Source organism: Acinonyx jubatus, chromosome E2 (genome assembly GCF_027475565.1).
Source record: "Acinonyx jubatus isolate Ajub_Pintada_27869175 chromosome E2, VMU_Ajub_asm_v1.0, whole genome shotgun sequence".
In the NCBI taxonomy this organism is placed as follows: Eukaryota; Metazoa; Chordata; class Mammalia; order Carnivora; family Felidae; genus Acinonyx; species Acinonyx jubatus.
The window spans coordinates 52411238-52430616 of NC_069396.1; the positions used below are offsets into that span (position 1 = coordinate 52411238).

Sequence of the window (19379 nt, forward strand, 5' to 3'; positions counted from 1 at the left end):
GACCCCAGAATCATAATTTTCCAGGGCTCCCAGTGTCCCCATTAATCTTCCACCCACCAGAGAGACCCCCGCCCACACACACACACAATCCCCTGACTGTCCAGAACCAGCCCCAGGACCCTTGCACCCCGTAACCTCCCCACCCCCACTTCCCCATTTCACAACAGCCTCGCGCACTGGCTCGTGACTTCCCCACCTCTGGGCGGGGGTCTGGGACTCCTATCAACTCGGATTGGTCAAGGGCGGGCTTCAAGCCCCGCCTCCCGACACCGCAGATTGGCCGACCGCTGTCCCTGAGCGCCCCACCTCCGCGGCCCCGCGCGCTATAAAAGAAGCCGCCCTGGCCACGGCCTTTAGCAGTGCGCCCGGCGGTCCTGCGGCTCTGTGTCTTGCTTCAACAGTGTTTGGACGGAACAGACCCAGGGACGCCCCTTCTACCTGCCTCCGACTACCCTCCAACCTTTTTTCCAGTCGCCACCTTCGGAGCCATCTTCTTGCCCATCCTCTGCCTCCGGGACCAGCCAACACCCGATTTTGAACTTAGCTCCTCGTTACCAACCAACCATGAGCTCCCAGATTCGTCAGAATTATTCCACCGAGGTGGAGGCCGCCGTCAACCGCCTGGTCAACATGCATCTGCGGGCCTCCTACACCTACCTCTCTCTGGTGAGGGTCCCCAGGACGCCCCCAGCCCAAGTTTCCCCCAAGTGCGCACCTCTGGCCCTCTGCGCACGCGCTGGCTTTCTTTGTCCCGTTGGGTAGTCGGGGGGCGGAGTCGGGGCGCCTGGCCGGCCTTTCTGCCCTGTAACCCGTGTTCGCGCCATCTCTTCCCGCAGGGCTTCTATTTCGACCGTGACGATGTGGCTCTGGAGGGCGTGGGCCACTTCTTCCGCGAGTTGGCTGAGGAGAAGCGGGAGGGCGCCGAGCGCCTCTTGAAGATGCAAAACCAGCGCGGCGGCCGCGCCCTCTTCCTGGACGTGCAGGTAAATAGTGCGCGGGCGGCGGACTACATATCCCAGCAGCCCGCGCGCGCGCGGAGCGGTTTAGGCACCGCGTGGGCTTCTGGGCGATTGTGTTCGCTTTTGTGCTGCTCGAAATGGAGGCGCCCCCGGGTTCCCAAAGCCGTAGCTGTCCACGCCGCAACGTGGTGTCGTCGCATGGGTGGTTGTAGGAGACTGGGGGTGATAAGATGCGAGATCTTAGACGGCTTTGCCACGTATGTAGCGAGTCCTGAGCCCTCTGTCATCTGTACAGAAGCCGTCCCAAGATGAGTGGGGTAAAACCCTGGACGCCATGGAAGCCGCCCTGCTTCTGGAGAAGAACTTGAACCAGGGCCTTTTGGATCTGCATGCCCTGGGTTCTGCCCGCGCAGACCCCCATGTGAGTACCCCCTTCATCCACACGTAATTAGGCAAATTTCCTTTTGAGCCTCGTTTCCCCCTCCGTCGCACCGTTAATGTGTAACTGACCATATTTTCTCCTGTCCTGTCCCTCAGCTCTGTGACTTCCTGGAGAATCACTTTCTAGATGAGGAGGTGAAACTCATTAAGAAGATGGGCGACCATCTGACTAATCTCCGCAGGCTGTCCGGCCCCCAGGCCGAGCTGGGCGAGTATCTCTTCGAAAGACTCACCCTCAAGCACGACTAGAAGTCTCTGGAGCCCAGCAGCCTTCCAGAGGGTCCCTCTGGCATTCCCCCCAGATGTCAGGGCTTGTGCCTGAGTCTCTCCTTGCAGCCACTAGGCAGCTTTTTAACCAGCCTGGAGCCTTCGCCCAAGCCGTGGACCAAATGAAAACAATAAAGCTTTTTTGCAGCAACTACTGGTGGTTTTGGGTGTGTGTGATATGAGGTGGTACCGATTTTCGCAAGGCTTCTAGCTGTTCCGCCCCCGCAGGGAGTGCTGTTGGCCCCCCAGATCTTCCCCAGGGGGTGGGGTGGGGTAGCAGGTTCTCTGCTTTGCTGGGCTGTCAACTGCCCCTCCTACAGGGGAGAGCCCAGACTCCCAAGGAATCTAGCAAGACCTACTGTTAGTAGTTGGAAGGAGGCATTTAGAGACGATAAACAGTAACCAGAAACGGGCTCTGATGACTAATGTCCAGCAGCGGGAGCACAGAGTGTGCAAGAGGTGCTGAGCTGGGGGTGTGGGGCTCAGCACAGAAATGGGATGTGAAACTTAGGGCTAAATTCTCCAAACGGGGACTGAACAAGCTTGAGGAGGATTAGCAGGTTAGCTACTGGGTCCAAGCTACAACACTATGACCCCCTTGACCCTTCCGTTTCTGGTAGAATCTTAACAGGAAGTGGCTCCTGGACTTCTGTTCTGACACCACACCTGTTGTCTCCCAACTTCGGTGGCCACTCGTGATTCTGGCAGGGGAAAGGGGTTTCTGCGTCCATCACAAACACCGTGGCTAACGGGAAGGATGGTCACACATGCGAATCTAGTTTTCTACTCCCCCAAAATGTGATTAGCTTGGAGATGCACTGTAGTGAAGACGAGAAGTGAAAAAAACCGTTTTCCCGGAAATAGAGCCATCCAGGGGGGCAGTTGGACTAAAGTCCAGAGGCCAGTGCCCTGGGAACACGCTCTAAGCTAGTTCTGTCCAACAGAACTTTTCGCAGTGATGGAAATATTTTATCTGCAGTGAAGTGAGGGTATCAGAGACCCAGTAGTGCGGCAGCGGGAGGGGAAGAGGAGGGAAAGAAGCCAAGAGGAGGGAGGGGCCGGCAGCCAGGCCCAGCAAGCCCTCAGAGTGGACCAAACCTCAGATTCTTAAATATAGATGTATTTTTTTCATCTCTGGACACACATCAATCACACCTCTTCTGCTCTCCCAGCTTGCAAAGCAAGTGCGTCAGACACAGCACAGCACGCGTGAAGGGCCCCTCCCTTTCACCAAAGCTGGGGGGCAGGACACAGCTTAAGGATGGAAGAGCCTCGAGGTAAATATGAAAGTTCTAGAACCAAGTGGGTTCCATTCTAGACCGGGGAAAGGGACCAGGAAGCAGCACAGTGGTGAGGTTCCAGATTCGGCAGCCGGGACCTAGCACCCAGTGGTTTTACGGTGGGCCTAGGGGTCTGAGGTTGTGGCAGGGGAAGACGGCCCCTTCAGTCCTCAGCAAGGGGATTCCCTGGAGGGCACGGGAATCTCAAGATAGGGGGGAGAGCTCAGACTCTCCGGGAAGGAGGTACAGGGTCTGGTTCAAAAAAGGCCAGAAAGGCATCTAGACCAAGACTGCATGTTCTCCAATAGGAATGAGAAGTCAAGTGGTTCTGTACCACCCCCCACCTCCCATTGGCCAAAATATGGAGAAAAAGGAGAGCAGTAGTGGGGGGGCCCTCCAGGCAGAGCCAGACACCCCAACAAGGGCTAAGATCAGAGTAAGGACGCGAATGCCCTGGTCTGGAGCCCGAGTTTTGGAGTTGAAATGGAGGACCTTCTGGATTCAGTTAAGTCCCTGAAAGTGCCCCAGCTGTGGACTTGATTGCCCCATTAACAGGGACACCACATGGTTTCCAGAGCTTGGTGGCCCCCAGGCCACAGCCGAGCATGGCATCTTCGGCGTGCTGGAAAATCAGCAAGCCACAAGGGCTCCAGGAGCCTCCTGCCTGTATGACAACAGACCAGGTTTCCTAAAACCCCTGGCACCATGGCAGGGTAACGGCAGGTGCCCGGCCCTCCCGGGGAGGGAGGAGGCCCAGGCCAGGCCCGAAGGGCTCCGGGGCACAGTGTATGCATTCTGGAACCCAGGAAAGGCACGGCGTTGTGATTCCGGAGTGTCGGGGATTCCCAGAGAGGAGCTAGAAGGGCTGGAGTGTACGGCGGAGGGGACGGGGCTGTGGACCCCAAGGCGGGTTCGGGATGTGGAGTGGGGTTTCGGAACAGTGCCATTCTGCGTCCGCCCTCTGGACGAGGGAGGCAGGATGGGCGGGGAGTGTGGGGCGGCGGGACTTAGTTGCGCTCCTCGCCCAGGGAGCTGGCGGGGCTGAGGGGCTCGCTGGGAGTGCTGATTGAGCTGGAGGGCGCTGTGTCCACGGAGCCGCGCTTGCTCCCGCTGGTGGAAGAGGCACAGGAGGCGCGGCGCGGCCACTCGGGGGCGCGGATGTTGCGCCGGTCCTTGGCGGCCTCCTCTTCCTCATCGTAGCGCTCCCCGTCTACGTCGGGCGGCCCGTCCCGTGGCTCCTCCTCGTCCTCGCTCTGGTGAGGGCTTGAGTGTCGCGACAGCGAGGGCGATGGCGGCACGGAGGCCGGCCGAGGGTAGCGGTAGCCCTGGGTCTGCGTTACAGGGGTGTGGGCACAAACCCGGAGTGAGCAGGTGGGGTGTGGGAGGGCCCGACAGCTTGCCCCGGGGCCTTCCCACTCCTGGAAGGACACGCACCCACCCCAGCCCTCTTAGCTCCGGACCCATCAGAGAGATCGGGGTCCACTCACCGCGTCAGCCTCGTGGGGCTCATAGGTGAAGTGTTCTGGAAAGGCCTTGGCCAGCGCCATGTGGCGCGCGGACATATAGTACTTGGGGAAAAGAAAGGGGGGGAGCGTCAGCAGAAGGGAACCAGACACCGCCCCCAGCAGAGGTAGAAGGTGGCGAACCCTAGCCCACACTCTTTAGGCAGAGGAGCACCTTCTGGCACCTTCCAGTCGGCCCCTATACCAATTATCTTTCTGGCTCCACCCCTGAAGCAGATAAGCAGAGCTGTGAATGGACAGTCTCTGAGCCACGCCCCCATTCACAGGGGCAGAGGTCTTAGGTCAGGTACCTCTTTGGCCACGCACTTCATGCAAGTAAGGTAACGCTGGCCAATGCGGTCTACCAGCAAAAGATGGTTAATTTCTTAAAGGGAGCGCAACTGTTTCGCGTAGGGGACCCCTGGCCCCCTGCGCCAGCCTTGGAAGCTGAGAAATCGGAGACCGGAAGAAGGCAGTTATACCCGGCCTAGGTATTTCCAGTCTAGAAGGTCTGAGAGGCGCTCCGTGCGGTTTCTCTGGATGATGCGCTGCCGCCGGCTCTGCTGGCAGAAGCTGTAGAGGAAGGAGGTGAGCTGCGAGCAGGAATCATCCAGGCTGCGGAACCGCCGGTCCAGAATGTAGATGCCTGTGGGGGCCAGGACGGGGCAGGGCTCAGAAATCAGACTAAGGAAACCTTCATTCTCCCGGGGACTCTGTGGCACCAGGACCCCTCTCCCCATCCCGGGGCCCAGGAGCCCTTCCCTTCCCCCACCCGGGATCCAAGAGTCTCGGCTCTCGGTCTGGGCGCTGACCGTAAGCTGAGGGGTCTGCAATGTGTTCCTCCATGAAGCAGCCGAAGCCGGAGAGGTTGGTGGAGATACTGGGGATGCCCATAACCGTGCACTCAGCTGCGGGAAGGAGTGAGAAAGGTCTACTTAAGCGTTCCCCTTTTGCGCTTTGAAATCGCAATAGAAGCCCCAACAGCGCCATCTACTGACAACTTGAGCAAATCACTGAGCCCACAAAACCAGAACGTGAGTGCCTTTGATCATAGTCTGTTTCTCAGAGGGGAAGCGAAGAGGCTCAGAAAAGGGAATTCACTCGTCCCAGGGCTTCAGAATGAGGACAAATCTAGAGCTAGGTGATAGGATGTAAATTACTAACTAAGTATGTACTCGTTGCCAATGTGTACCATTTTACTCCATCCTCACAACCTGTAAGATACTTTCTTGTGCCAGACGTAGTTTTGACAGGAAACAAGAAAAATTCTCATCACTGCCTCACTGAATACCTTAAACAAGCCTGAAAAATGGTTCACGTAGTTTATTACAATTCTCAGGTAGGGGCGCCTGGGTGGCTCAGTCCGCTGAGCGTCCGACTTCGGCTCAGGTCATAATCTGGCGTTCGTGGGTTCGAGCCCTGTGACGGGCTCTGTGCTGACAGCTCAGAGCCTGCAGCCTGCTTTCGATTCTGTATCTTTCTCTCTCTGCCCCTCCTCCACTTGCACTCTGCCTCTCTCTCTCTCTCTCAAAAATAAACATGAAAAAATTAAAAAAAAATAATTCTCACGTGTTTCGAAAAACCTCCATAACCTGCAAACACAGGCACCAAATCTAACAGGGCTTCATGAGAAAAAGAGGGTTGGGGCCAAGCACACAAAACCTATGCATCACTGTAACCATGGCCGAAATGAAACTGGCAAAATCATTACCCCAATTATTATGCAAGCACAGTTTAAAAGGTTTGTTAAATTGCTCATAAATTAAGAAATACTATGGGGGTGCCTGGGTGGCTGAGTCGGTTAAGCATCCGACTCTTGAGTTCGGCTCAGGTCACGATCTCATCGTTCCTGGGATTGAGCCCTGTGTCAGGCTCTGCTCTGACAGCATGGAGCCTGCTTGGGATTCTCTCCCTCCCTCTCTCTGCCCCTCCCCTGCTCACACTCTCTCTCTCTTCCTCAAAATAAATAAACTTAAAAAAAAATAAGAAAGAAATACTACAGCAACTGTGATATTTACTTAGCCTCAAAACCAATCTTGATTGAAGAGTGTGAGGAAGGGTTGAGTTTGGGGCCACGGCAAAATGTCCCCAAATGAGGGACAAGTGCAAATAAGCCCCAACCCGGAGCCTGTGTCTAAAGGGAGTCAACGCCAGGGTACGTGGGTGGCTCAGTTGGTTAAGCATCCAACTCTTGGTTTCAGCTCAGGTCATGATCTCACAGTTTTGTGAGTTTGAGTCCCGTATCGAATCCCCGCTCAGGACTTTCTCTCTCTCTCTCTCTCTCTCTCTCTCTCTCTCTCCCTCCCTCCCTCCCACACTCATGCTGTCTCTGTCTCTCTCAAAATAAATAAATGTAAAAAATATAATAATAATAAAGGGAGCCAACGCCTTCGTAAAAGAGGACGGCAGAGCGAATGGGCGCTGGGGACACCTCTGAGAGACTTGGCCCCATTCAGTCGTGTTGGTGAACTACGTATTCAGCTGTTGATATCGGGGAGGGGGGGCAATCAGCAGCAAACTGGGGGAAATCACGTGTGACCTGTGACCTCAGCCCTCTAGTTACACATCACACGAGCGACCGTGTCACAAAAACACATGCTGAAGGCCAACAGACTGTGGCCATCGTCCCGGTTTTGCAAAGGAGAGCCTGGGGCACAGAGTGGGCAAGTGCCATGCCCGGGGTTGGTGCCCTATCTGACCAGGAGCCGACCACCATGCTGCACTCACCCGGCGTGTAGCCCCAAGGCTCATAGTAGGAGGGGAAGACCCCCAGGTGGCAGCCACGGACAAATTCCTCATAATCCACGGGGAGCAGGGGGCTCGTGGAGGAGAGGAACTCTGGGTGGAAAATCACCTAGCAGTGAAAAAGAAGAGCTCAGCCCAAACTCCCTGGGATCCCAGAGGGGCCCAGAGAGGGCGAGAAGCCTGTCTAAAGTCACGCAAGTCAGCGGTAGGACAAAGCATTGAATCCAAGTCTGTCCGCTTAAAGTGCTAAGGTCCTTTCTAAACATAGCGATCCCTTAATAAGCCAGGGGAGACGGGGGACATGAGGCCCAGCTCCCCCTACCTCCACCCCACCCCTCCATGCTTGACCCAGCCTGGCCATTGCCCTCACCTTGACCCTGTCAGCACTACTATTGAAGAGTCCGATTCGACGGATGGTGGTCAGGATAGGATCCGAGGAGTCGTCCAGCATATTGTGGGTGCACACAGGGGGGAAAGACTGTCGCTGCAGGGGCCACAAGAGGGATGGGGGTCAGAGAAGGGACAGAGGGCTCCCTCATTCCCTGTGAGCCACGCTGACCCGGGAGGAGGTCACAATTCCCACCAGGTTGTGGGGACACAAGCCCAAGAGAGTAGAAGCTGTAGATATCTGGGGCACCTGGGGGGCTCAGTAGGTGGAATGGCCGACTCTTGATTTCGGCTCCGGTCATGATCTCACAGTTGGTTCGTGAGTTTGAGCCCCGAGTTGGGTCTCCACTGTCAGTGCAGAGCCTGCTTGGGATTCTCTCTCTCTGGCCCTCCCTTGCTTGCGCTCTCACTCTCTCTCTCAAAATAAATAAATAAACTTAAAAAAAAAAAAAAAAAAGAGGAGTCATAGATATCCTCCTTGGCTCTCTCTGTAAAGGCTCACTTTTCTCTTTGAACACCATGAGGTGAGGGGCACCTGGGTGACTCAGTCGGTTAGGTGTCCGACTTTGGCTCAGGTCATGATCTCACGGTTCATGGGTTCGAGCCCCATATCGGGTTCTGGGCTGACAGCCAGACAGCCCTCCCTCTCTCTCAAAAATAAATAAACATAAAAAATAACCAACTAAACAAAAAAACACCATGAGCTGAAAAGAAACTACAATTCCCATTTGTCTTTGAGGCAAAGCCAGCATTAACCTGCCTCCCCTGACTACTGGGAGTTGTAGTTATTGGGTTCTGTACTCTGGGCTCCATCATCAAAGAAACCCAAAGGAACTAAAATTCCCCCAAGTCAATGGGGGGCAGAGACTTTGTCAATATGGCAACAAGCTTCAGGGGCTGCTGGAAGTTGTAGTTTTCTTATGAAAAGCCTGTCTTGCCTTCTTTCCAAGTTCCCTTTACTCTCCATCCTGTAATTCCCTCCACTTCTGCTCCCACCCAAGGCCCAGAGAAACCACAATTCCCAAGAGTGACTGGAGGGGCGAGAGTTAGGAAATCCCATGGGCTGCTGGGATATGTAGTTATTTGTAACTCTTCCATCTCATTAAAAGTTCTACTCGCCTTCAGTCAGCTCCAGGGGCTCAAGAAACTACAACTCCCAGCAGCCCCGTGGCAATGCACACACATCCTCAGTGAGGCTGACTGCCTTAGGGACTATTAGAAATTGTAATCTGGGGTCACAGCATGGCTCAGTCAGTTAAGCATCTCTTTATTTTGGCTCTTTATTATGATCTCACGGCTTCTGGGTTCGAGCCCCGTGTCAGGCCCCGCGCAAGAAGCGCGGGGCCTGCTTGGGATCCCCTCTCTCCCTCTCTCTCTGCCCCTCCCCTACACTCTCTCTCTCTCTCAAAATGAATACATAAACTTAAAAAAAGAAAAAAAGGAAATTGTAGTTTGGCCCAAAGCACATCACACCTCATTTGTGCAGCGTGGGTACCTAGGTTTCCATTCGCCGGGAAGTGGCTCACCCACCCTGACCACAGGTACCAAAGATTCCTGACCCCAGAGAATCAAAGAACTCTCCCTCCCAGGAGCCTCTGGGGCAAGGGAAGCATGCCTGAAGCAGGGGCTGCTGGGACTTGTAGTCCTCATTTTGTTATTGCCACATTCTTCTAAGGTTTCCCATCCACCGAATTCCATTGACCTCCGGAATCTAAAGAAGCTACAACTCCCAGGAATGTTTGGGGACTAAGACACACAGCCTGTGGGATAAGAAAAACAGCGGTTGCTGAGAGTTTTCAATGCTCTTCAGGTAACGGCTAGTGTTTTAGCTAAAACCTTCTGGCTCTAATGAGTATGAAACTAGTCAGCAGCAAGACCCAGGGACAGCGGGGACTTGTAATACTCCTTCTGTGGGCTTTGTTGACTTCCTAAAGTTCTCTTTCATCTTTTGACCCCGGTGGCTCAACGAAATTACAAATTAAAAAAAAAAAAAGTACAACTCCTAGCAGCCCCTGTAGCAGAATAAGCCACTGGGGGGCGCCTCGGTGGCGGGGGGGGGGGGGGGCTCAGTCCGTTAAGCATCCAACTTCAGCTCAGGTCACGATCTTACAGCTGGTGGGTTCGAGCCCAGTGTAGTCGGGCTCTGGGCTGACAGCTCAGAGCCTGGAGCCTGCTTTGGATTCTGTCTCCCTCTCTCTCTGCCCCTCCCCCTCCCCCGCTCTGTCTCTCTCTCTCTCTCTCTCTCTCTCTCTCTCTCCCTCCCTCAAAAATAAATAAGCCTTAAAAAAAATCAACTGATTCCCTGATAAGGGTGCCGGTAACGCAGAGCCCCCAGCAATCTCTGGGGTCAGAGCTAACACGGCAAGCTGCCCCCGGGGCGGGTGCTGGGCATCGCCATGTCTCTGTTTCGGGGGCCCAGACCATACCTGCGTGGCAAAGATAGCTCTCTTCATCATAGTGAAGTCCTCCTTGTCCAGCATCTTGTTCATGTCCGGGAGGCTCCCCCTGCAAGGTGACAGGGTATGCATCTGGGAATGGGTGATCAGTGGAGTCAGGGCCCAGGAGGATGCGGGGCTGGGGGTGGGACACTCACACCAGCAAGGACTCGTAAAGCTTCCTTCCGAACTTCTCTTTCACGGTGTTGGCTGTATCCCTAGAAGGGGCAGAGACACAGCATCACATATATGCCACCTGCCATTTATTGTCAGCTGCTACACCGAGGTCTGAGCGGAGAGGCCCTGGGGATTTGGAGCTGGAGGACGGGGACCTGGGAAACAGGCCCTGAAAGGCTCAAATCCCCTGTGCCCCTCATCAGCTGTGTGGCGGGGGACAGGTGGCCTTCCCTCTCTGACTTTGGTGACTCATCTCTCAGACGGGGATAAAAATAGAACCAACCTCAGAGGTCTGCAGGGAAAACTTGATGAAGTCACGACAAACAACGCACAGTGCCTGGCACACAGCAAACCTTCCAGAAATGTCAGCTATTATTAGGACGTGCACTAGTCCTGGTGGTGGCCATGCTAAGCCCCATGTTATAAAAAGGGAAAACGATGTTCCGAGAGAGGAAATTTTATGTGCACAAGTGAAGCTAGCAACTAGTGACACCCTGCAGCCTCGATGACATTCCTCTAATCCTAACCTTCTCATAGCTCTGGCCTCATTTTCTACCCCATCTCCCTTAAGCGCCCTGCTCCAGCCGCACTGGTCTCCCTGTGGTTTCTCAGACATACCTCAGGGCCTTTGCATCTGTGTTCCTCTGCCTGAAATGCTATTCCTCAGATACACACAGGGCTCCCTCCCTCATTTCTTCTACTGGTCTCTACCCAATGGCAACTTTCTCAGTGTGGCCTGTCCTGACCATTCCATGTCCTGTCTCGCATTCCAGTCCTGCTTTATTTTCTTGTCAGAGCACTTTCTTTTTGTTGTTGTTGTTGTTTTAAAGAGTCTATTTTTAAGTGGTCATCTCTACACCCAACACGGGGCTCGAACTTACAACCCCAAGACCAAGAGCCACATGCTGTACCAACTGAGCCAACCAGGCACCCCAGAGCACTTTCTATAGAACTCTCTAGAATGTGAGCTCGGTGAGGGCAGGGATTTTATCGTCCTCATTTACAGCTGTGTCCCCAGGGCCTAGAACGGCACCTGGTCCACGGTAGGTGCTCAGTGACTATCTGATGGCTAATGAGTGGCTCTTGCAGATGAGGAAATTATCACAAAGCCACCAAGGGTCAGTGGCCCAAGTGGGACCTCGCCAGTTTGATGTCAGGGCCCTGGTTGTTCGGTCACACTTGTCCTGTGTGCAACTCCTTACTGCCCCTGAGCTAGAGACGTCTTAAGCGAGTGACTTCACTACGAGTTTTTGGGGGGCAAACTGCTCATGTTCCAGATAACAAAACTGAGCCTCCCAAAGCACATGGCTGGGAGTGGGAATGGCAGGGATCCTGGGCCGAGGGCTGCTGACCAAAGCTGCTTGCGCACAGCCTGGCCTTTGAGGGTTTCCACGTTGAAATTGTTGGTCCGAGCCGGCATGATGAAGAAGGCGACCACTGTCTGCTCACTGCCGTTCACCTGGGCAGAGGAAAAGGCATGGGGTGGGGGGAGGGGGTCAGGATCACCCGAGAGAAGGCTGAAGCCACCTACCCTTTTCCACCCATCAAGACCACTATGGCCCTGCCATGCTCCTTCCCGTCAAGGAGAATTAGAGTTATCATCCCCACTGGGACTCTGGTCTTCTTTCTGGGTCTCTACACTTTCCCTTCACACACGGGGTTTCCCTACTTCCCGCCCCCACCCTCCCCAGTTATGTGCTGATTTCCTTTTCCTCTTTTTGTCTTCTCAAAGCCCAGGCCTTACTCTGAGTAGATAGTTGAGCCGGGCCAAGGCCTCTAGGAAGACATCGGCCCCCTTGTTAGAGAACTCGTAGCGGCCGGCGATAAAGAAATACAAGGTCTTGTCCAAGTTGAAGTCCAGGTGCCTAAAAAAGCCATAAGGCATGGTGGTGAAGCCACCTTGGTGAAGCCAAGGGTGGGGACCCGCTAGCCCTGGCCTTGAAACTACAAACCCCAGAAGCTACAGGGGCAAAGAGCATCTTAGGCAGTACAGAGGCATCATGGGAGCTCCTGGGAGTTGAAGTTCTTTTCTCCCTAGATGGGGATCAATACTTGAATACTCCACCATTGTTCTGGCGCTCAGGAATGGAAGAGGCTGAGCCCCCAGCTATCCCATCTCTTACACTCATGAGATGGGTTCCCAACCCCTTCCTCTCCCAAGACCTAGGTACCTGGTCCACGTACCCATAAAAATGGCCCCGCACAAACTCCTGGATTCGAGCCTTGCTCTGAGCATGGAGGTTCTGGAACTCATGCATGGCAGAGAACTTCTTCACATTCAGTCCATTGGGGGTCACGATATCTGGGATTTGTGGGGAGAAGGTCCATGTTTCATACCTTCATCTATTCATACCCGCCAGTGTGGTTGAATGAATAAACAAAGGAAAGACTCCTTTCCTTTCACAATCTCTTGGTTTTAGAAGCTCCTTTGGTGGCCCCGCTACCCTGCCACTCAGACGCCTTCTTGCGCAAAGTCACTTGCTTACGTTCACAAGCACGACCACAACTCCCAGCAGCCCCTGCAAATGGCTAACCACACAGGGAAATGAACTACCTTGGGGCTTCTGGGAGTTGTAGTTATTTTGTTTCCCCTATCCCACCCTATACTGGGGATGATTTAAACATCCCCATCCTGCTTCTCCCAGAATATACCCTCAACCTTCAAGCCTCTTTTAGGGTCCCGATCATTTCCTATCCTCCTTGAAATTAAAATACATCAATGAAAAAGTATAACCACCATCAGCTCCAGGAGTAGAAGGAGCTGGCTAGCCAAAGGCCTCCTGGGAATTGTAGTTCTCACAATACACCCATTGAGAATGGGTGCTCTAACCCGAAAAGAATAACTGATTCCAGGGGTGCCTAAGTGGCTCAGTCGGTTGAGCATCCAACTTGGTTTGGGCTCATGTCATGATCTCACGGTTCATGGGATCGAGCCCCGTGTCCAGCTCTGCTTGGGATTCTCTCTCTCTCTCTGTCCCTCCCCCTGTTCATGCTCCCTCACTCTCTTTCTCTCTCAAAATAAATAAGTAAACTTAAAAAAAAAAAAAAAAGAATAGCGGATTCCAACACCACTCTTCTCAAAATCAAAACCCAGTGAAACTCCATTCCCTTTCAGAAGACCAATAACTACATTAGCCGATAAGGTAACTTTACCATTTTGAAATGAATGTCAAAGGAACTACACCTCCCATTAGCCTCTAGGGCGTATAACCAGGCAGCTCCCTATTCAGGTCATCAACTTAGGGCCGGCTGGGGGGTGTAGTTCTTTGCTCTCTACAGTTAAAAAAAACCAGCTAAGTATCGGCCTGAGCACAGACTGCCTCATTCATGTCTAGGGACCCCAGCCTATTCCCTACCTGGTTTCCTCTTGAGCAGGTGCTGAGCCTCGATGGCAGTAATCTGGGACACAGTAGTAAAGATATGAGCGCAGTGGGCCGCTGCCCGCTCCATGCAGTAGCGGTGATAGATTTGCCTCTCCCCTGCTTCCTTGTCCACATTGAACTGGGTGGGAAGGGAGGGCAGTCAGGTTAGAAGAACTGGGGAGAAGACTTTGGCAGTCCAGACTCCAGGGTCCCGGAGGTGGTTGGGGTTGGAAGCTGAACTCCTTTGTCAGAGGGAGGAGGGGGTGGAGGACTTGGACCCCTGGGTCACGGGAGAAGAGGAAGCTTGATTCCCCCGCCCCTGGGCTTCCCGGACAGCTTTGGGCTGTCCGGAACCACTCACAGCCCCCATCTGCCACACGTTCCCGGCTCACATTCTCCAGGTTGTTATAGAAGTCCACGGCACCGGCACACAGGTAGCGTCCCAGCAGTGTGGCGTGGGTGGTGAAGATTGTGGCCACGGGCAGCCGCCGGGCCCGGCACAGGCAGAGGCCAATGCCCGCCAACCACTCGTGGAAGTGTGCAACCACGTGTGGCTTCTCCTCGTTCTGGGCCAGGAACTATGGGGCAACAGGAAGAGGGCCACTGTGTCTCCACGTGTGTTGTGCAGACAACCAACAATCCCCAAGGTGGACAGGGAAGCAGGGGAGAGGTAAATCTATCGTCATTCTTGCACAGAGTGGATGGTAGCCCACTGCAATTCCCCTAGAACAAGGAACTGTAAATCTCTGGGACGCCAGGCCAGCTGACCCCATCCTTCAAGGCTGATGGGAGCCGGGGGCGGTGGAGAGGTTGGCCCCACCTTCTAAGTGCCAGCAGGGCTGAAGTGGATGGTCTGAAGTTGTAGTGTCTCCAAGTCCTGGACGCAATTCCTGGAGAGCCTTTTGTCTCAATCAAGAGTGGAGCTGCATCCAATACTGACTAAAGGACTACAACTCCCAGAATGCCCTAGGACTGGCCCATTCATAAACTGGTTTCCCTGGGGCAGGAGATGTGAAGTTTCTTCAGCCTTTTAAAACCTAAAACGGGGTCAGAACCAGGATCCCTGGTTCTCATATAGGCTGGAGACCCCCAACCGTCCAGGGCCCCCTCTGAGAGCTAAGTCCAGCCACTATCAGACTACAGAACTACAACTCCCAGAATGTCCTGGTGCAAGCCCTCTAGCCCGGCCAGCACCCCCCAAAGCTAACAGTTCAAAATTTCTATCCTGAGAAAATTAGAATGAATGAAGCTGCAGTTGGGAGTTTGAGCCTCTGGGCCCCTGGGTGTCTGTGTTCCCAAAGGTCAGAGCTAGGGCTTGGAAAAGGACTTACAATCCCAGAATGCCTTGGGAGAAGCCAGCTACCCCAAGGCCCCCCCCCCCCCCTTCCTACCCCACCCCCTCTGGCAGGGACTAATGGCCATAGTAGGTTGGGGCCCAGGTCAGGAGTGACATGGCGACCAGCAATGGGGCCTACCTCACCCAGGAACCAGGTGGTGAGGAAGCCAAAAAGGACGGCGTCGTTGGCCTCACGGTCGTACCAAGGCACCCCGATGTTGCAGGTGTCCCAGAGCTCCCCCTTCCAGCGCTCCAGGGCCCAGGCTGAGGCCCCCACGTCCAGGAGCACCACCAGGGGGCCCCCCTCGATCAGCCAGCGTCCGAAATACACCTGGGGGGCCCACAGGAAGACTCAGGCTTTTGGCCACACCTCCCTGGGCTCAGCCTCGGTGGCTCGCCCACCCGCAGGCAGCAGTCGGGGCTTAAAGCCTCAGTTCTTCCACCCTGTTTCGGTACCTGCGGCTAATTTCTCCCCCGCTGCCTTATTTCTCTACGTGCTGCTAGTTATTCCCACCACACTCTTTGTCCATCGCTGTTACATTTTCCCTGTGCCTCGCTTCCTTTCGAGCTTTGCGCAGTGGCGGTATCGTAGCCAATGAGGTTTATTAGAGGAGCGATTACTGCTAACTGAAAACCTTGTTTCCTTTCTATAACCGCTACCCTGGTTCCCAGCCCACTGCCTCCTTTCTCTTGCCTATAACCATGAATGTCACACGGTCCTGTCTCTGTGCCCCCCACTGCCTTGCTTTTCCGCCCTTAGCATTTCTCCAACGTGCTGCCTTGTTTCTGTGTTTCCTGCCACTTCCGTCCTGCCAACCCGCCTGTTGCCTTCTCCCGTTATTTCTTCCTTCTGCTGCTAATTCCTCCCACTGGATGCTTCTTTTACTGTTCCCATTGCCACATTCTTCCGCGCCCGCTGCCTTGCTTCCGACGCTTTCACTATAAATTTGTCACCTGCTGTCTCCTTCCTCTACCCTTAGGCCCATCTTTGGACTCTGCAGCTACCTTTCTGACACCAGCTGCTGTCTGCCCCACTGCCATGTTTCTAAACCTTGCTGCCACATTTCTCCGGGTGGCTGCTTTCCTCCTGAGATGATGGCCTAGGTTCTGGGCCAGCTGCCACAGCCCTGTGCGGGCGGCAAGCAGTCCTGCGCCTCCCGGACCTGGTTTTGCCCAGCCTGGGGAGCCTGACTCTGATACCCCTCCCCCTCCCAGCTGTCGTCTGCCCTTTTGCTGGGGGGGGTGGGGTGCTATTCTTAGGCCCCCAGCACGTGGGGAGCAGCTGCCATGGGGGAGGGCTGGGCTGTCCTAGGGTTCCTTAGGGACATGGTCCCCGGCCTCTCTGGACTCCAGACCCCACCCCAGACTAGAGGCTGTGAATGAATGAAGGAACCACTGTATTTCTTCCTCCCAGACCTGTCTGTCCTTCCACCCTGCTACATCATGGCCTTTTCTGCCAGAGGCAGCCGCCTCTCAGTGCTCATCCGTCAGTCCTCAGCAGGGGCTCTGGGACTCTCCCTTCCTATCTTTAAGTCCCGGGTCTGCTCCTCTGAAACTCTGCCCCCTGTCTCTCTTCTCTCCATCGGTACTCTATCTTCCTCTCCCTTCTAGTTCCTTCTCCTGGAAATGTCAGGCTGCCTCTCTCGCTATTGCTGTAGCCCCTGGGGCGATCGCCACCTTTTGGAACATTCAATCTCTCTCCATCCATCTCTCTCCCTTGGTCGGCCTGTCCACCTCACTGCCGGCTTGGCTGTTTATGATAACGATGATGATGATGGCCGTGGTCACAAGAGCTCATACACAGTACTAATTGAGGCCAGGAACCGGGCTGAGGACTTTATTAACTAACAATTAATTAATCCTTTCCCCCAAAACGAACAAGGTAGATGCTATTAGTAGGTTTATTAGCCAAGGTCACACAGGCAGGAAGTGGAGAAGGTGATTTTGAACTTCAGGCTCCAGAACCCCCACGCTGGCACTCCTGCCTCACCCCAAGCCCATCTCCCCCCGGGTTCCACCTGGCTGTCTGTCTTTCCGTCTCGCTCTTTTTCTCTCTGTGGGTCTGAGGATCTTGGCCTCTGGGAGCCATCTCTCAGTCTGTCTTATGCACCTGCTGTCGGTCTGTCCGTTCACCAATGTCTTCAGCTTGGGGTTCACCCACCCACTTCATGGGGTCCTGCGTCTGTCTGTCTGTCAATCTTACCTCCTCTGTGTCTATCTGGGAAAGTTCTGGCTCATCCCATGTTTCTGTCCATGCCTCCCTCTCCCCGTGGGGCTACCCACCCTCTCCCCGCTGTCCCTTCTCCAGTGCCGCTCCCACCCTGACTCTGGGCACCCACCTCCCCTCCCCTCGGCCAGGCCATGTCCCACCTTGCAGCCCTTGCTGTTCATGGAGTCCAACGTCCTCTTCAGGGCTGGGGTTGGGGGCTCGAGCAGTTCCACCTGGGTCCTCACGCCCTGCTCCGTGTACGGTCCCACCAGGTAGTAGTTGTCACCCCATTCATCCCCTGTCACTTTCGCCTTCGTCTGTAGCACCGTGTAGATGCCGCCCACTGTGGGCCCAAGTGCGTGAGGGCAGGCCCCAGCCGAGGTCCGCGGGTCTGGGACCTGGGGCAGGGTAGGGGGCCATGGGAGGTACTGGGGCCCCACACCTCTGGCTTAGAAGGAGGAGGGGGCTGAGAGCCCACCCTTCTGAGTCAGAGAGATGATGGGATAGGAGTTCAAGGGCAGTACTCCTGGGTCTAAGGGAGAATGGGGCTGGGGTTGGGACTCAGGGGGAGAAAGGGGCTCAGGCTAAACTTCGGAGTCTGAGACATGAAAGGGCTAGGGACTCGGGCTCCTGGGTCTGAGGGAATTAGGGGCCGGGGTCCCAAGGATGACAGAAGCTGGCAAGGATCAGCAGGACTCAGGTCCCTGAGTTCCCAGCTTCTGGGAGCTGGGTTTATAATCTCAGTCAGGCTCTAGGTCACGGTAGGGGAGAATCTCTCTCCATGGCCCGATTCAGCTTCCCACAGCTGCCCAAGAGAAGCCTGAATTGTCATTCCTTGCCCCCAGGGACTCTGCTGACCTGTCCCCCAGTGTCCTCTCCCCAACTGAGAACACACGTGCAGGGCCCCGCTCTGCCCATAACTCCACTCCAGACCCAGAAGTCTGGGCTCTCAGCCTCCTCACCTACTGGAGCCTGGGCCCTGGGGGTACATGGCTCCCAGTTCGAGGGCTGCTTGCCATGGGGTGAGACTCAGCCCCATTCTCTCCCAAGACTCAGCAAAGCAAAACCCCAGCTGGTTTTCCAAACCCAGAACTTTAGGACCTTCAGAGCCTGGGACGCAGAAATCTCGGTCCCCAGCCACTCCCATCCTAGGGCCCAGCCCCTGACCAACTTAGGACTTCCCAGCCTTCCCTCATTCCAGTACGCATGTGTCTGAGGCCGCAGGCTTCTGTACTCCTAGAAACAGAGCTCACACCCTCGGCTCCTTCAGAGTCTAGGCATTCAGACCAACTCTCTCCCACCCTAAGATCTAAGAATTAGAGGCTGCGGCCCTTCCCATCTTTACTCGCAAGTGGCCAGCCCCCAAATTCTGCCACCACGACTCATGCATCCTATCTCCCTGTTGGCTCTCTCCCAGATCCAGAGTTTATATCCCCAGACTCTTCCCTGAGGGCCACAGGTCTGAAACCCAGCCACTTCCCTAGTTTTGCACTAGAAAGTGCCAACCCCCATCTCCTTCCCGGTTCAGGACCCAGGTCTCTGGTCTCTGGGAAGCCTCCCTCCGGGACCTAGGAATCATTCATTTTGGCCCCCTCTTCCCTAGGACCCAGCAATTGGACTTCCAGCTTCCTTTCATCTTCACAGTCAGGCGACCCATCCCCACCCCGCCAGGGTACAGGAGACTTACCCCGGCCCTCCCCAAGGACACAGGAGTCATAGGTTCCTTGCCCAGAATCCAAGAGTATCATGCCAAGTAACTCCGTCCTCTAGGACTCGAGAGTATCGCGCCCCCATCCCCGACTGCCCTCCTGGTCCAGGACCCATCGCCTGGCGTGCTCACCCTTGTTGGCCACCTCCCAGGCCACCTCGAAGAGCACTGTATTCTCCAGGTCGAATTCATCCTCCCAATCCTCCAGTCCTGGCAGTGAGGACATGGACAAAGTGCGGCTTAGAGGCATGGCCGACGCGTGAAGGGGGCTCCAGGGTCCACAGGTGGGGGCTCCCGAGGTGTCTGGGGAATGCAAAGGGCAGGGCGCGGGGCCAGGTAGCTGGTGCCCGACGGGAAGCTTGCAACGCCCTCGGCTTCCTATTGCACGACCGCACCCCCGCCCCAGAGCTCTGGGCCGTAGGCTGGAGGCGGCCGCAGCGTCACTGAGGCCGGCGGGGCCCCTGCAGTGAAATCTTGCGGCCGCCAGGCGGCGGGGCCCGCCCCCCGGCCAGAGCCATTGGTCCGTGCCCGGGGGAGGGAGCGCCCGCGTCTTCTCATTGGTGGACAAGGT

General features: G+C 55.3%; 2 protein-coding genes across 2 annotated transcripts; one reads left to right on the forward strand and one right to left on the reverse strand.

The window, feature by feature from the left end:
* The first annotated feature begins 343 nt into the window (after positions 1–343).
* Positions 344–1818, forward strand: FTL (ferritin light chain). The gene is made up of 4 exons (XM_015087174.3): positions 344–666; positions 837–983; positions 1255–1380; positions 1497–1818. Exons 1-4 carry the CDS (start codon positions 565–567, stop codon positions 1647–1649), a joined length of 528 nt encoding a protein of 175 aa, XP_014942660.1. The 5' UTR covers positions 344–564; the 3' UTR covers positions 1650–1818.
* GYS1 (glycogen synthase 1) lies at positions 353–19264 on the reverse strand. The gene is made up of 16 exons (XM_015087178.3): positions 18941–19264; positions 17262–17443; positions 15031–15222; positions 13948–14133; positions 13550–13694; positions 12378–12495; positions 11938–12058; positions 11546–11652; positions 10175–10234; positions 10008–10086; positions 7565–7678; positions 7177–7303; positions 5262–5357; positions 4932–5095; positions 4435–4515; positions 353–4278 (listed from the first exon to the last, which is right to left on the reverse strand). Exons 1-16 carry the CDS (start codon positions 19056–19058, stop codon positions 3955–3957), a joined length of 2214 nt encoding a protein of 737 aa, XP_014942664.2. The 5' UTR covers positions 19059–19264; the 3' UTR covers positions 353–3954.
* Between the last annotated feature and the right edge of the window lie 115 nt (positions 19265–19379).

Bases quoted from the DNA above. Each gene is read 5' to 3' on its own strand.
- GYS1 (XM_015087178.3), bottom strand. From the start codon at position 19,058: ATGCCTCTAAGCCGCACTTTGTCCATGTCCTCACTGCCAGGACTGGAG. The intron at 10,235-11,545 runs GTCAGCAGCCCT...TGCCCCTTCTAG, and splicing joins GCTGTGCGCAAGCAGCTTTG to GGATACAGCCAACACCGTGA. The intron at 7,679-10,007 runs GTATGGTCTGGG...TGGCCCCTGCAG, and splicing joins GAGCTATCTTTGCCACGCAG to CGACAGTCTTTCCCCCCTGT.
- FTL (XM_015087174.3), top strand. From the start codon at position 565: ATGAGCTCCCAGATTCGTCAGAATTATTCCACCGAGGTGGAGGCCGCC. The intron at 984-1,254 runs GTAAATAGTGCG...TCATCTGTACAG, and splicing joins CCCTCTTCCTGGACGTGCAG to AAGCCGTCCCAAGATGAGTG. The intron at 1,381-1,496 runs GTGAGTACCCCC...CCTGTCCCTCAG, and splicing joins CTGCCCGCGCAGACCCCCAT to CTCTGTGACTTCCTGGAGAA.